Source organism: Ammospiza nelsoni, chromosome 21 (assembly GCF_027579445.1).
Source record: "Ammospiza nelsoni isolate bAmmNel1 chromosome 21, bAmmNel1.pri, whole genome shotgun sequence".
Taxonomy (NCBI): domain Eukaryota; kingdom Metazoa; phylum Chordata; class Aves; order Passeriformes; family Passerellidae; genus Ammospiza; species Ammospiza nelsoni.
Genome location: NC_080653.1, coordinates 9,639,207 through 9,653,393, shown reverse-complemented (window position 1 = coordinate 9,653,393; position 14,187 = coordinate 9,639,207). Strand labels below are relative to the sequence as shown.

Below are 14,187 nucleotides of genomic sequence, written 5' to 3'. Positions count from 1 at the left end.
CCTCAGCCAGCCCCTCATTAGGCTTATTAATTAATCCTCTGCTTTGGAGATGTGGTGCTTCCCTTTTTGTGGTGCCCATGGAGGAGCGCTGGGCTCTGCAGCAGGAGAGGGGCAAGGCTCCACCAGCTCAGGCTGAGAGCAGTTCTGCTCTGCAGGGCCTGTCCCACAAAGGCATTACGTTAGGAATAATAACAGCTTCTCATTTCTAGGAATTTGTTCCCAGTGACTGCAAACACTTTCTTAAAGCTCCCTAAAAAAACAAGTCAGAAAAGCCACAGGGTTTGTTTGCCTTCCCGTGCGCCAGCACAGCCTGCCTGCCTTTCCTTTTGTCTTTGATTTCCTCCAAACCTCAAAACCACGTGGAGTGAGGATTTCTGCAGCCTTGGCTGGGGCATTTTTGGGTGTGTGGGCAACTGCCCAGGCAGAGCTGGGCTGGGTCACCCCCCCTGGCACCCTGGGCCACGGCAGTGTCCCCATCCCTGCATGGGGTGCAGCTCCTCTGAGCCAGGGATCTCACCTGAAAGACAGGCAGCAGAGATTTCACATGATTTATCAATAAATGAACCCATTTATCCATCCATGCCCTGACTGTGCACTGAAATAGCTGCTCAATATCAGGGATGAGCAGCCCCTGGAGATTATAACTGGAGGCACATCTGAGGCTTAAAGTAAATAAGATAAACATCTTAATTAATGAACTATGGAGCTGAAGCTTTTGCTGCAATCCATGGAATTAGGCTGGAGATTATTTGCCATGCTGGGGGTGTGGGAAAGCCTCACTCCCTGCCACCAGCCCTTTCCTGCAGCTTCACAATCCCCACTCCTGCTTGCCTGGCCCGTTATCTGTTGTGGTCAATTATTACACTCAGAGGCATGGGAGGCATTTGTCAATGCAGGCACCTAAAACTGAGCAGGTTTTATATCAGAACAAACTCAGAGCTCTGTAATCTGCCTCAAACCCCTGTGGCTGAGCAGCTTTTGTGGCAGGTAAGGCTGTGCCCAGCTCACACAGCACAGCCTGAGAACATGGGCTGTATATTCTGCTCCGGGAGGTTTTTCATCCATGAAAGGCTTCTTTCACGCCAGGCTTAACAACTGAGGAACCTTCATGTTGGAAATGGATTAAGAAATCAGCAGCCACTGTAATGTTTAGCTACAGTGAGGTATATCTGATCCCAAAGAAAGCACTGTAAGCCACCTATGCTTAGAGTGAAATCTGAATTTATGTATTTTCAAAGCATTACATGCAGAGATAATCAGCCTGATCGAGCCTCTGATTTATGTGGGGCTGGTGAGTGATCCTGGGCACGAGGGATTCTGGCAGGGCTGGTGCTTTGCTCTCTGATGCCATGGGAGTAACAGGGCATTTGCAGAGGTGAGAATAATCTTGGAAGTGCCAGCAAGGGTGGCACATCCCTCCCCCATTCCCAGTGTCTGCTGCCTGGGAAATACCTGGCAGTGTTCTCCAGGTGAAAAATGGGAATGGCTCCATCACTGGTGCTGCCTTTTAATTGCCATAATTACTTTATCTGCTTTTAAAATAAAGCTTTTATTTTAGTTTCTGAGATGTAACCAAGTGATGTTTAAAGCTACAGGATATTATAGATGGCCTGTCACTCATAACAGCATTTGAAGTGATATTCCTGTTTTTCTTGACCAAAATCTGCTGTTTACTGGCTTCACTCATTAATGCTGATGAGTTTGTTATTTCTCTTCAGATTTAATATTTGCACACTTGGTTTTATTTGATTATCACTGAAAGCCTTAATTTTTCCCCTAGTCCTGGGGTTTCCTTTTCATTTTTCTGTTAATTAAATCAGCCTTTTTCTGCCTGTGCCCGTCAGACGCTCTCAGGCACTTTTAATTAGCTCCACGTCCTACTAATCTTGCAAAACCCTAATTTTGATTCATAATTTTTTTTTATTTGTTTGTTTTATGACTTGTGGCCAAGCAGTTTCCTCTCGGGTGCTGGTGGGAGGTTTCTGTGCTGCCTTGGAAGCAGCTTCCCCACCCGGGGCACTGGGAGCACCAGAGGGAGGGAGGGAGGGATGGGGGAGATCCTGCCTGGGGAAAAGGACACAGCCTCACCCCTCTTGTCCTGCTCAGAGCAATTTTCAGCTAAAAATTTCCTGTATTTTTAGGTATAACATTTTGGGGGTTTATATATATTTTTTTAAAAAATCATTTATATATTGTATATTATTTTTATATATATGTGTGTGTATATACATTTATATGTATAAATAATCTATATTTTTCTTAGATATAAAGAATATATTTATATTTCTATTTTATTTATATTTTTAAGAATATTTATATTTTTAAGAATATATATATATATATATATATATATATATGTAATCTTCCCCAATACCAAACCACCTTTTTTCCCAGTCCATTTAAACCTTGGAAAACCCCTTTTGTCCACCCCTAAATTTGCAGGCAATTTTTTCAGAGCATCACTAAGCCTTCTGCTGAAAGAATATCCAAGAAAAAAATTAATTCCTTTCCTTTTTTTCTTTTTTTTCCTTTTATTTTTGGTACCCATTCATTTTAGGAAATCAGAGCAATAGTGGTGCCCAAATAAATTACAAAGTGAGGTTTTACATTGTTTGCTGGGGAAAAGAAAGGAGCAGAGCTATGTCCCCCGGGATGGTGTGTGTTCCACAGGGAGGGATGGATCCAGGGTTTCCATTTCAGTCCTGGGGAAGAAGTGGCCAGTGGGCTTGGTGGTTGAAAAGAAGATTTACTTCTGTCTGTTAAATCTTTTTGTTGCTACATTGCTGGTTTGTGTGAGTCCAATGCAGCAGATTTTGGTGAAGTTGGACGGGAATCAGACCCAGAAATGGTCAGGTTTGGAGTGGGAGGCAGCCTGGGGAAGGCAGGGCGGGAGGTGACAGTGGGGGTCACACCTGGGGTGTCCCAGGGTGCCACACCTGGGCTCTGCCCAAACCCACAGTGGAGCTGGGATCACCCCAAAGCTGTGTCCTGATGGATTCCAGCTGATGGGAGATGAAAAGGAACCGAGGGAGAACAAACCCAGAAAGCCCAGCTTTGGCCATCTCCTCAGGAACTTTTGTCTGAGCTCATGTTGAACCTTTTCCCAGGATTTTCCAGCCCTGCTTTGATTCCCTCTGTGCAGATTGCCAGGGCAGTGTGGCTTTGGGAGGCTCCCCTGCAGCCCTGCAGGAGCAGCCTGGGCTGGGCTGGGGCTGGGCTGTGCCTGCCTTGGGCAGAGGGGGAATCCTGCCCTGGAAGGGAAAATCTGCAGGATGGGATTCAGGGAATATCACAGCTCCTGTTTGAGCTGCTGGAGAGCCTGTGGGCACAGAGTGTTTTATTTGCTTGAACTGGGTGATGTCAGGGGTCTTTCCCACTGTAAATGTTGGTGTGATTTTCATGCTGCCTTTAGGGTGAGGTGTCCCAGGCTGGGTGCAGGGAGAAGAGGGATCTGTGATCCCAAATGCCCTGGGCACATCCTGGCAGCACAGCTGGGTCAGCTCCAGAGCTGATGGAGCATCTCCAACCCATTCATTCCTAAAAACCCCTTCAGTCTGGGATGGTTTGTAGCACCTAATGCTCTAAATATTAATTGAGATGATTCTGCAGAGCCCCCTTGATTAAAACACCATTTTTTCCACGCAGAAAACTGGATTGTCAGGTTTTTGTGCTGGGCTGTCACACTCCAGCTCAGAGTCCCAATGTGGGACCAGGGCCAGCCTCACTCAAAGGCTTTTTCACTTTGAAAGAATAGAGGGAAGGAAGAAAGAAGCAGAAAATATATTAAAATGCAAGATTTTATATTAGTTATGTGATCCCCCGGGAGCAACCATAAAATTATGTGGCTTTTTCGTGGCCATTTACTATTCAATATAAAAAGGGGAGTTGCCATAGCAACCCCTGCATCATCTGACATCTGATACCTTGGTGAAACAGGGAGCTCTTAAATCAACTCCCCAAATTTCATATGAAAGTAAATACATTTTACTGGTGATTGCAAGGCGAGTTAGCTTGTGACAAGGAATGTGGCACCATTTCCCCAGCTCAGCTCGTGGCCTTTGGGTCCCATCCTGCAAATTCAGGCCCTGGAGCTGACATTACTCAGCAGCATGAGAGATTAGAAGTTAGAGGAGTTTGTTTTCCTAAGTTAAATTAAATGAAAGGAGCAAATGACACCATTTCTTTTAACATTTCTTGCTGACTGGGGAATGCCAAAAAAATGAAGAAGTTGAGTTCTGTAACAGCTGAAGTTCCAGCTGCAAGTTGTGAGCAGCACAAAGGAGGGAGACAGAGGGGTAAAAATAAAAATTAGGAGGATGTTTTTGTAAGCTCACACTGGACTTTGGGGTTGGGCTGTGTCACAGTCTGCTCAGCACGTGTGACATGAGGGGTGGCAGTGACACCACCCTGGGGATGCTCTGGCTCCTCTGCAGTTCCAGGGGCAGGGGGAGCAGCCAAGAGGGGCAAAACATTCCCAAAATATCCAGGAGCTCTTTGGGTCTCACCTGGTGCAGCCCAGGAGGGTCCCCACCACTGGGTCCCTGCCAAAGTACCTACTTTTTGTACAAAACCAATTTAAAAATATGTGTGACAGTGTCTGACACTGAATTCATCTCCCCAGGAACAAGGGAAGTGCAGGAAAATACAAAGGTACTGTTTTAGCATCACCTCTGAGGCCAAGGGCTCCTACATCACTGCTCAGTGCTCTGTCCCATCATTTAAAATACTTCTCATTTTTCACACAATTCTTGAAGACAATCTTTCCACTGATGCTCGTCACTGGAGTGGAATTTACATTTGTTTTGTGTATTTTTAGCTTTCCAAAGCAGCCTTGAAAACTATTTAGCCTGAATTGTTGGCATTTCACTTTGCATAGGCTCCGTGTTTTGTGGCTAAAGGTTGGTTTTGGGGTGGTTTATGAGGATTTTGAATGCACAGGGATGACAGCAAGCACAGGTGAGGAGGATTTGTGTGCAGACACAGCCTCTGTGCAGGAGTTTTTAAGAAAAATGCTGGTTTTATGCAGAGAGTGATTGCTGACCCCAAAAAGATGTGAAATCCCCTCTGCAGCTGGGGGGGGGGGAGCCACACACTCAAATTCCAACAGGAATTGCATTGAGACAGGTGAGCAAGTATTCATTTTTTGTGCAAGGGACTGAAATGCCCAAACTTGTAAATGCAGTGGGCAAAATTTGGCCATTTAGGGTTTTTTCATGATGAAACTCCAGGCAAATCTGCAGCCACAACTGAAGCATTGAGCATCTGTCAGAAATCCTTTCCTGAGTTCTTCTGTCAGGCTCCAAGAACTTAATTTGTTCATTTTGGAAATTGTTTGAGCTCCTTGACTTTGAAGTGTTATTAAAAATGCATTTGTCTTTTTAAAGGGGTCATTGTAGCCCAGTGGATCCTTTGGAGGGGGAACACAGGCTATTCATGCGGGGTGTATCAAAACTTGGGCTCCTAATTTTTCCTTTGGAAATCTCAGTTTAAAGTTGTTTTCTCCATCCTGAAGCTGAGTTCCTCTGGCTCTGGGAGAAGCCACCCGTGCTGGGCAGTGTGGGACAGACACCGAGAGAGCTCAGCAATCCCCAGCTTTTGCTCCACACAGCCATTATTTATCAGCATGCCTCAGCTCTTAATTACTGAAAATTGAAATGTCTCTTTTTAATGAAAGTCCTGTCCCTTGGGTGTTACTTTGTTTTATGAGTGGCTGATACATGAAAGCAGAGAAAAGGCTCCAGCCCAAAACCTGAGCCGACCCTCTCAGATCTCTACCCTGCACATCAACAGCCACAAAGTGCTTCAGAGGCTTGATGAAAGCTGATAAAATGCCAAAAATTCCTCATTCTGTCTCTTGGGTAGCAGGGAGGGTTGTCTGGAAAACATCAACAGTAAAAATTGCATTTAAGTGGTGCATAATGCAGCAGCTACTGTGGGCAGGGGACCTGCAGCAGATGAGGGGTTTGGAGAGCACAAGCTGCATGCACTGCCTCCCATCCTGCCTGGAGCACCTGGGGCTGCTGCTCTGGGCTCTCCTGGCCATGGAGAGAGAAAGGGTTTCTGAACACACAGAGCAATCACAGGGCAAAACCCTTCTGCTTCTTGGTAATTCTCATTTAAAACTGGCCAAAACCATAATCAGTGTGAGATAATGCTGCTGATGCTGCTGTGTGCACATCCATCCATCCATCCATCCATCCATCCATCCATCCATCCATCCCTCCATCCCTCCATCCATCCATCCATCCATCCATCCATCCATCCATCCATCCATCCCCCATCCATCCATCCATCCATCCATCCATCCATCCATCCATCCACCATCCATCCATCATCCATCCATCCATCCATCCATCCATCATCCATCCATCCCTCATCCATCATCCATCATCCATCCATCCATCCATCCATCCATCCATCCATCCATCCCCCATCCATCCATCCATCCATCCATCCATCCATCCATCCATCCATCCATCATCCATCCATCCATCCACCATCCATCCATCCATCCATCCATCCATCCATCCATCCATCATCCATCCATCCCTCATCCATCATCCATCCATCCATCCATCCATCATCCATCCATCCATCCATCCATCCATCATCCATCCATCCATCCATCCATCCATCCACCATCCATCCATCATCCATCCATCCATCCATCCATCCATCCATCCATCCATCCATCCCTCATCCATCATCCATCATCCATCCATCCATCCATCCATCCATCCATCCATCCATCCATCCCCCATCCATCCATCCATCCATCCATCATCCATCCATCCATCCATCCATCCATCCATCCATCCACCATCCATCCATCATCCATCCATCCATCCATCATCCATCCATCCATCCATCCATCCATCCATCCATCCATCCATCCACCATCCATCCATCATCCATCCATCCATCCATCCATCCATCCATCCATCCATCCATCATCCATCCATCCATCCATCCCTCATCCATCATCCATCATCCATCCATCCATCCATCCATCCATCCATCCATCCATCCCCCATCCATCCATCCATCCATCCATCCATCCATCCATCCATCATCCATCCATCCATCCATCCATCCATCCATCCACCATCCATCCATCATCCATCCATCCATCCATCCATCCATCCATCATCCATCCATCCCTCATCCATCATCCATCCATCCATCCATCCATCCATCCATCCATCCATCCATCCATCCATCCATCATCCATCCATCCCTCATCCATCATCCATCCATCATCCATCCATCCATCCATCCATCCATCCATCCATCCATCCATCCATCCATCCATCCATCCATCCATCCCTCCATCCATCCATCCATCCATCCATCCATCCATCCATCCATCCACCACCCCACCCATCCCAGTGTCCCCTCCTTGGCCCTGGCCCTGTCCCAGGCTTTGGGCACCCCAGGGGTGACAGCCAGCCTCGAGTCCCTGTCCCCCAGGAGCAGCCAGGCTCAATGAGCCCATTTGGGAGCAGAAGGGGGAGATTGGAATGGATTGTGCTGAGAAAACAAGGCAGCAGTATTTCTTCTCTGCCCAGTAAAAGGAATAGAGGCATTTCTTAAAACCATCCCACTTCTTAAAAGAAATTCCATTTCTTGAAGCCATTTTCTTCTGCAGTGTCTGGGCACATCCCTGCTTTGTGGAATCTCGGTGCTGCAATGGGATGAGCCTGGACAGCCTCTCTCAGCCCAAAAAGCTCCACCAAAAAACCCCTTTAGTGGAGCCAGGCTGTGATCCCTGCTGGACCTCAGCCCTTCCCCAGCCCCCCTGGCATCCTCCACAAATTCCCTTGGCTGGTGCTGGTCCTGCCAAGACTCGAGGAGGGGAGAGGTGCCTGGACCAGCCACCCACAAACAGCAGGAAAAACCAATCTGCTGCTTTGTAGTTTTTTGGGGTTTGTTTGGTTTTTTTTTTTTTTTTTTTCCTTCCATCAGATAAAAGAAAAATAGCTTTCTAGCTTTTTTTCCCCCTGTGGTTTCTGTGTTGTTTTTTTTTCCTCTGCTAAACTGTGTGTTTTTCAGCTCAGTAAAGCATTTATTAGGAATCTTTACAGGCAGGGCTGCTGGTGAATTATATATTGTACAGCTTCGGCGTGAGCTGGGGGAAAAAAAACTTCTGACATTTTTTCCACCCAGACTGATTCTATCCAATAGCAATGGAAAATGAGGGTTTACCAGGAAAGCTTTAAGTTCAGCTCTGCTTGCCAGAGCTGCAGATACCTTTTGTGCCTTGGTCCATGTGCATTTCTAGAATGTAAATTTTCCTTCCTAACTCGCAAGCGAAGCTAAAGCTGAGCTCTGCCGCAAAGCGTCCAACAGCCACGGCTCGACTCTTCTTTTTTGAATGGATTCCTCACTTGGGCATCAATTGTTTTGCAGATCATCCTCAATTCAATGCACAAATACCAGCCCCGGCTGCACATTGTGAAGGCAGATGAGAACAACGCCTTTGGCTCCAAGAACACGGCGTTCTGCACCCACGTCTTCCCCGAGACCTCCTTCATCTCTGTCACCTCCTACCAGAACCACAAGGTAGGCTTGCAGCTTTTGGGGCTACAATGCTTTATTTCAGGAACTTTGTGAGAGGATCTTCCTGTTCTGGTTTAAAAGACAAGTTTCCATGCTGGCTTTAAGCAGGGGGGATGAGCCAGGGAGCAGCTCTGAAGGAGCAGGGATGATGCTGGTTACAATATTTTTGCTGGTTACAATATTTTTGCTGGTTACAATATTTTTGCTGGTTACAATATTTTGCTGGTTACAATATTTTGGCTCCCCTGACTCGCTGTGCTCCCAGAGCTGAGATGTCACTCAAACAGCAAAGCACATGGAATAATGACCAGCAAAGCTTGCCCATAAATCTGCAGTGAGCAGTAATTACAGAATGTGTGTTTAGTGAGACAGATGAGGAATGTAACCATAAAAATGGAACTCGGAGCTGCCTCTGTGGTTTGCACGTGGGGGTTGGGGAGGGGGAATTTGGGGGTACAAAGGGGCAGTTCTGTGCTCTGGTGGGTGTCAGGGGCACCTGTGTGTTGTGAGGGTGGTGTTACCTGTGCAGAGGGCCGGATCCCAGCAGGACTGACAGCAGTGGGACAGTAAATTGTCACCTCCCTGTGTCACCTCAGCAGGGCATGGAAAGGCTTCAGATTCTACCCTGCTACTGCTCTGCCACTGCACAAGCTCCTGCTCCAGGGCATTTTCCTAATGGTAAAGTCCAGCTGCTGTATGAGGAATAATTAATAATTTAATTGGAATTTTTAAAGGGCAGCAAGATTCATAACTAAAGGTGCAGAGTGAGGCAGCACTGCCAGAGCCCTCCTGTCACCCTGAGTGTGAAATCTGCCATGTGTAACTGCACCAGCTCCTTTCCTACACATTCATAGGAAAATGCTGCAGGAACAGGAACAAGTGTGAAATTCTTCCTCCCCAATAACCTGACCAGAGCTTTTCCTCCCAAGCAGGATGCCTGTGTGCCCTTTGATGCTGCAAGCACAGAGTCCTTGCAGAAATGCTGCAATTAGTGAGGCAGTAAAGAGAGCAGCAGCATGGATGTGGTATGGTCAGGCAGGCTGGGGGAAGTGCCCATTAGGACACTGAAGGCAGAGAAGTTGTAGCTGTTGATGTAAAATGACCAATTGCCCAAACATGGTTAACCAAAAAGACTCAAAAGAGCTTATATTTAATACATAATTAAAATGTCTGCTGTCAATGGTGCCTTTCATCCCTAGAGCTCCCAGAGTGCTCCATAAACTCCACACTTGCACGGTCACTGCTGTCCAGCTCTGCTGGGGGGCAGCCCCAGATTTAGGGAAAATGTCCCAGATGAGCCCAAATTCCTTAGTGAAGATCCTTGAGGATCCTCAGGGGTCTGCAGGCTGGGGGGATGGACACTGCCCTGAGCAGGGACACAGGGACCTGCAGAAGGTGACAGCACCCAGGACCTCAGTGTGGTCTGCAGAAAATCTCAGCCTCAGAGCAATACCTGAATGGTTTTATTTATGCTCTTAAGCATCAACAATTAAAAACCTGGTCTGGGTTTCTTTTAGAAGAAACAAACTGCTGAGCTATGTTTAGCTCAGAAATCTCCTGCTATCAAGAAGTGTGGCTGTAAATAATTGTATCCCTAAAGAAAAAGATGAGGAAGTTGAGGATAGAGGTTACCCCTGGGCACAGGTCAGTGAGGAAGGTGTGCGCTCACCCAATTCCCCTCCTGGGCTGGATGAGGCCAGGGGAAGGTGACGAGGAGAGACTGAAGCCCTGATCCTGCTCACATCAGAGGAAAACCACAATCACTAAATAACAAAATGAAATTAAGATGTACACACCTGCTGTCAGGCTGTGGCTTTGGAAGGGTCCTTACTCTTCTTGTGGTTCATCAGCTGCTTGAGCTTCCCTGGAAGGGTTTGAGCCCTGGAGGCTGCTTAAATTCACATGTCACCACCTTCCCCTCCAGCACTGATAGCGGCCAGCTGTGCTCTCAGGAGTTTTTTGGTAAGGGATATTTTTCAACATTGCTAAAAGTGCATTTGTAATAACAGCAACACTCTGCAAAACCATCCCAAAGCAGAGCTGGCTGCTCTCCTCAGCACTCAAATGGGATGCAGAGAAGGGAGAGGGACAAAGCAGTGTTTGAGTTGTGATTTTCACAGAGTTCAAATGGCTGAATGGTGGAAAGTATGTACCTAAATGGTGTGTAAAATTGTTATGGGAATTAGGGAGAGCCACACCATTACAAGCAGGGCTCTCCAACATGGAAACACAGAAATCTTTTAAACCAGACAAATAAATTCTCCCTATCAGGAGTCCAGAAGAAGAACACAGGGCCTAGAATAAGACCCAGACCCACCAGCTCAGCCCTGCTGCTGCTGCACTTTTGCTCTGATTTGCTTTCAAACACTTCATTCTTGGTTTTGTTCCTTCCAAGATAACCCAGCTGAAAATTGAGAACAACCCCTTTGCCAAGGGCTTCCGGGGCAGCGACGACAGCGACCTGCGCGTGGCTCGGCTCCAGAGGTACCTCCCTCCCTCCCTCCCTCCCTCCCTCCTTCCTCCTCTCCCTCCTCTTCCTCCTCACACCTGCAGCTCTTGGGGAGCAGCAGACCGTGCCAGAGTGTGTGCTGGTGCCTGAGTGGCACTGATATCCCTCAGAAGCCCCTCCTGACCACTCTGTGCTGTCAGCCCTGCCCACACCCAGCGCGTGCGATGAGTTCATCGTCTGAAGCAAAGGGGGTGAAGTCACTGCCTGGAGATGCTCTGGGGGAGCCAAACCAAGATTTCCTCACTCTGCTGATGAAATTCTGATGATGCTGATCACTGCCTAACCAGCCTTCATTTTTCTCACCTCTTCCAGCAAAGAATATCCAGTAATTTCCAAAAGCATCATGAGGCAGAGGTTGGTGTCCAGCCATGGCCAGCTGTCAGCAAAGCCAGATGTGAACCCACTCCATGGCAATCACCAGAGCCTGCAGCATTATCAGTATGAGAATGGTGCTCACATGCAGTTTGCAGCTTCAGATACTCAAGATCTGCCACTCAACACCTTCACAGCACAGAGAGATTCAGGGCTCTTCTACCATTGTCTAAAAAGAAGAGGTAACTCAAGTTCACAGCTAAAAAATATCACAGAAAATAAACCTGAGACTGTGAGTTTGGTTTGGATTGGTCTCTTGGGCCTTGATCTTCAACAATACTGCTGTGATTAGAGTGTTTTGGAGGTCAGGGGGCAAGAGCTGCTGTTTGGAGCAATTTTTAGTGGGTTTGTCCCATAGAAGGTAAATTCAGACTCTGAGACAGAGCTGAAACAATTAATTAGAATGTGTAATTCAAATGGCACAGAGCTTCAGTGGAAAATTATTCATTGTTAGGATCAGCTGAATGCAGAATTGTTTGCAGGAGGCCATTAGCATTACCAAAATTCTACACTTTACAAGGCAAAGCCATGAGCAATCCCCTCAGTGTCTGCAGAGCAGTGGGACTGTGGGAGCTTGGTATGAGCAGCCCTTTCGTCTCATTCACTAATTCTCAAATTTAACTGAGCTGTGACTGCATTCTCTTCCTTTTAGTCCAGCATCAGATGAGATCATGGCATGTTTTAAGTTAAATGGAAAAATTTTGCACAGAAGAAAAAAATCCTTCTATTTGCATGTCTCACTGCTTGCTAATTTATTTAAGCTGGGAGAATCCTCTGATCATGGCTAAATGAAGAATCTAACAGCACCAGTAATGAGGGCTGCAAGGCAAATGTGTAATTTTAGCAGATGTTTAATGCGCAGATGAATTCACTAATTCATCCAGAGAATATTTCTAATAAATAACAGAAAGCTGCTGGGGACCAGGGCCGTGGTCCTCACAGGAGGAGAGGGGCTGTGCAGAGCTGAGCAAGGGCTGCTCACTGGGAAAGGGCTCCTTTATCTGGAAATATTTCTGCAGCTTTTGACGTGAATATCTGGGCAATGTAGAGTCATTTCTGCAGTGACAGGAAGGCCGGCTGTGATAAGACCCTTTAAGAGACTTCTTGAGTTTGTCAGGAGGAGCCGTGCAGGAGTGTCGGGGCCTCCTTATCTGGATGAACGTGGAGTAATCGCTGATGTGAGAAGAGTCCCTCACTTAAGCTGACAAATGTCACCGCAGCGCTTTGAGGCCGGGGAGGATTAGCCTGACATTTGCAGCACAATGTCGTTTTGATGTTGTACATTGTTTTTCCAAAGTAAGATGGTTTAACTGGATTAAGCTGAGAGAGGGCACCGCTTTAGTTCAATAACCGCGGCCTCCGAGGGCACTCCCCGGCCGGCAGAGCCGCTCCTCGGTGTGAATGTCTCAGTGAGAATGTCTCAGTGTGAGTGTCTCAGTGTGAGTGTCTCGGTGTGAGTGTCTCAGTGTGAGTGTCTCAGTGTGAGTGTCTCAGTGTGAAAGCCTCAGTGTGAGTGTCTCGGTGTGAGTGTCTCAGTGTGAATTTCTCTTGCAGAAAGCGCTCGGCACCTGGACCTGCCCTGCAAACGCTCCTACCTGGACGCCTCGTCCTCGGTGGGGGACGATCACTATTTCCGCTCGCCGCCGCCCTACGAGCAGCAGATGCTGAGCCCGTCCTACTGCGGCGAGGTGGCCCCCAGGGAGGCCTGCATGTACTCTGGCTCCGGCGCCGACATCGCCGCCGTCTCGGCCGTCGACGATTTACCGCCGCCTCCGCCGCCGCTGAGCTGCAACATGTGGACTTCAGTCGCACCTTACAGCGGCTACAGCGTGCAGACCATGGACACCGTGCCCTACCAGCCCTTCCCGCCGCACTTCCCCGCCGCGCCCATGATGCCGCGGCTGCCGCCGGCCATGGCGGGCCAGGCCTCGCAGCCGCCGGGCAACGGCCCCTTCAGCGTCTACAACCAGCTGGGGCCCGCCCCGGGCCGGGAGCGCGGCCCCGCCGCCGCCTTCCCCAGGGAGCGGGGACACCCGGCCGTGTGCGAGCGGAAAGCGCCGTCCCCGCACCTGAACGCGGCCAACGAGTTCCTGTACTCGCAGGGCTTCTCGCTGTCCCGGGAGTCGTCGCTGCAGTACCATTCAGGGATGGGCGCTGTGGAGAACTGGACCGACGGGTGACCCCCGAGGCCGCGGCCGCCCTTTTGCTCCGGGACAGTGCAGGCAGCGTCGATACCTGTGGGTAACTTGCACTTCGCTGAGACACATGTGCATTTCCAGAGGGATTTGTGTGCGTGAAGAGCTCGTATCTTCAGGCACACACAGAGTTCCATCTCCTGTCTCAGTGGGCTGGATTCATCAGGCTCTCATTGACTCCCAAATAAATTCATTCTCGTGTCTTCATGCAGTAGAAACCATCCTCATGATTAACGAGTGACGTAGCTAGTCATGTTCTTTTGCTTGTAATGTCAAACATCCGTGAGCAAATTTCGGCTATTTGGGAAAAATACGAGCTTCACTTTTACGGTCCTTGGCTCACGAAGCCGCAGCTCCCAAAGCTCCGAGGAAAACCCCGCTCGATCGGTGGCGTAGCTCAAGGACTGCCGCGGCAGCGCCTCTTTAGCCCTTTGGGTCCCTGGAGATTCCAAAGGAATCCAAATTCCCAAGGGATTTGTTCCCTGGCAGTGCGGGAGCGGCGGGGCCGGGCCCGAGCAGGCACCGATGCACAAATGTCTCCTTTGCCCCACA

At 48.4% G+C, this 14,187-nt stretch overlaps 1 protein-coding gene across 1 annotated transcript in view; it reads left to right on the top strand.

Moving 5' to 3' along the window:
- The window catches only part of TBX4 (T-box transcription factor 4), a 31,583-nt gene extending 17,963 nt beyond the window's left edge, over nucleotides 1-13,620 (top strand). The window contains exons 6-9 of the mRNA XM_059487079.1: nucleotides 8,410-8,562; nucleotides 10,955-11,043; nucleotides 11,381-11,622; nucleotides 12,995-13,620. Of these exons, the coding sequence (XP_059343062.1) occupies nucleotides 8,410-8,562; nucleotides 10,955-11,043; nucleotides 11,381-11,622; nucleotides 12,995-13,620 (1,110 nt within the window). The remainder of the gene's footprint in view (nucleotides 1-8,409; nucleotides 8,563-10,954; nucleotides 11,044-11,380; nucleotides 11,623-12,994) is intronic.
- Nucleotides 13,621-14,187: the final 567 nt, after the last annotated feature.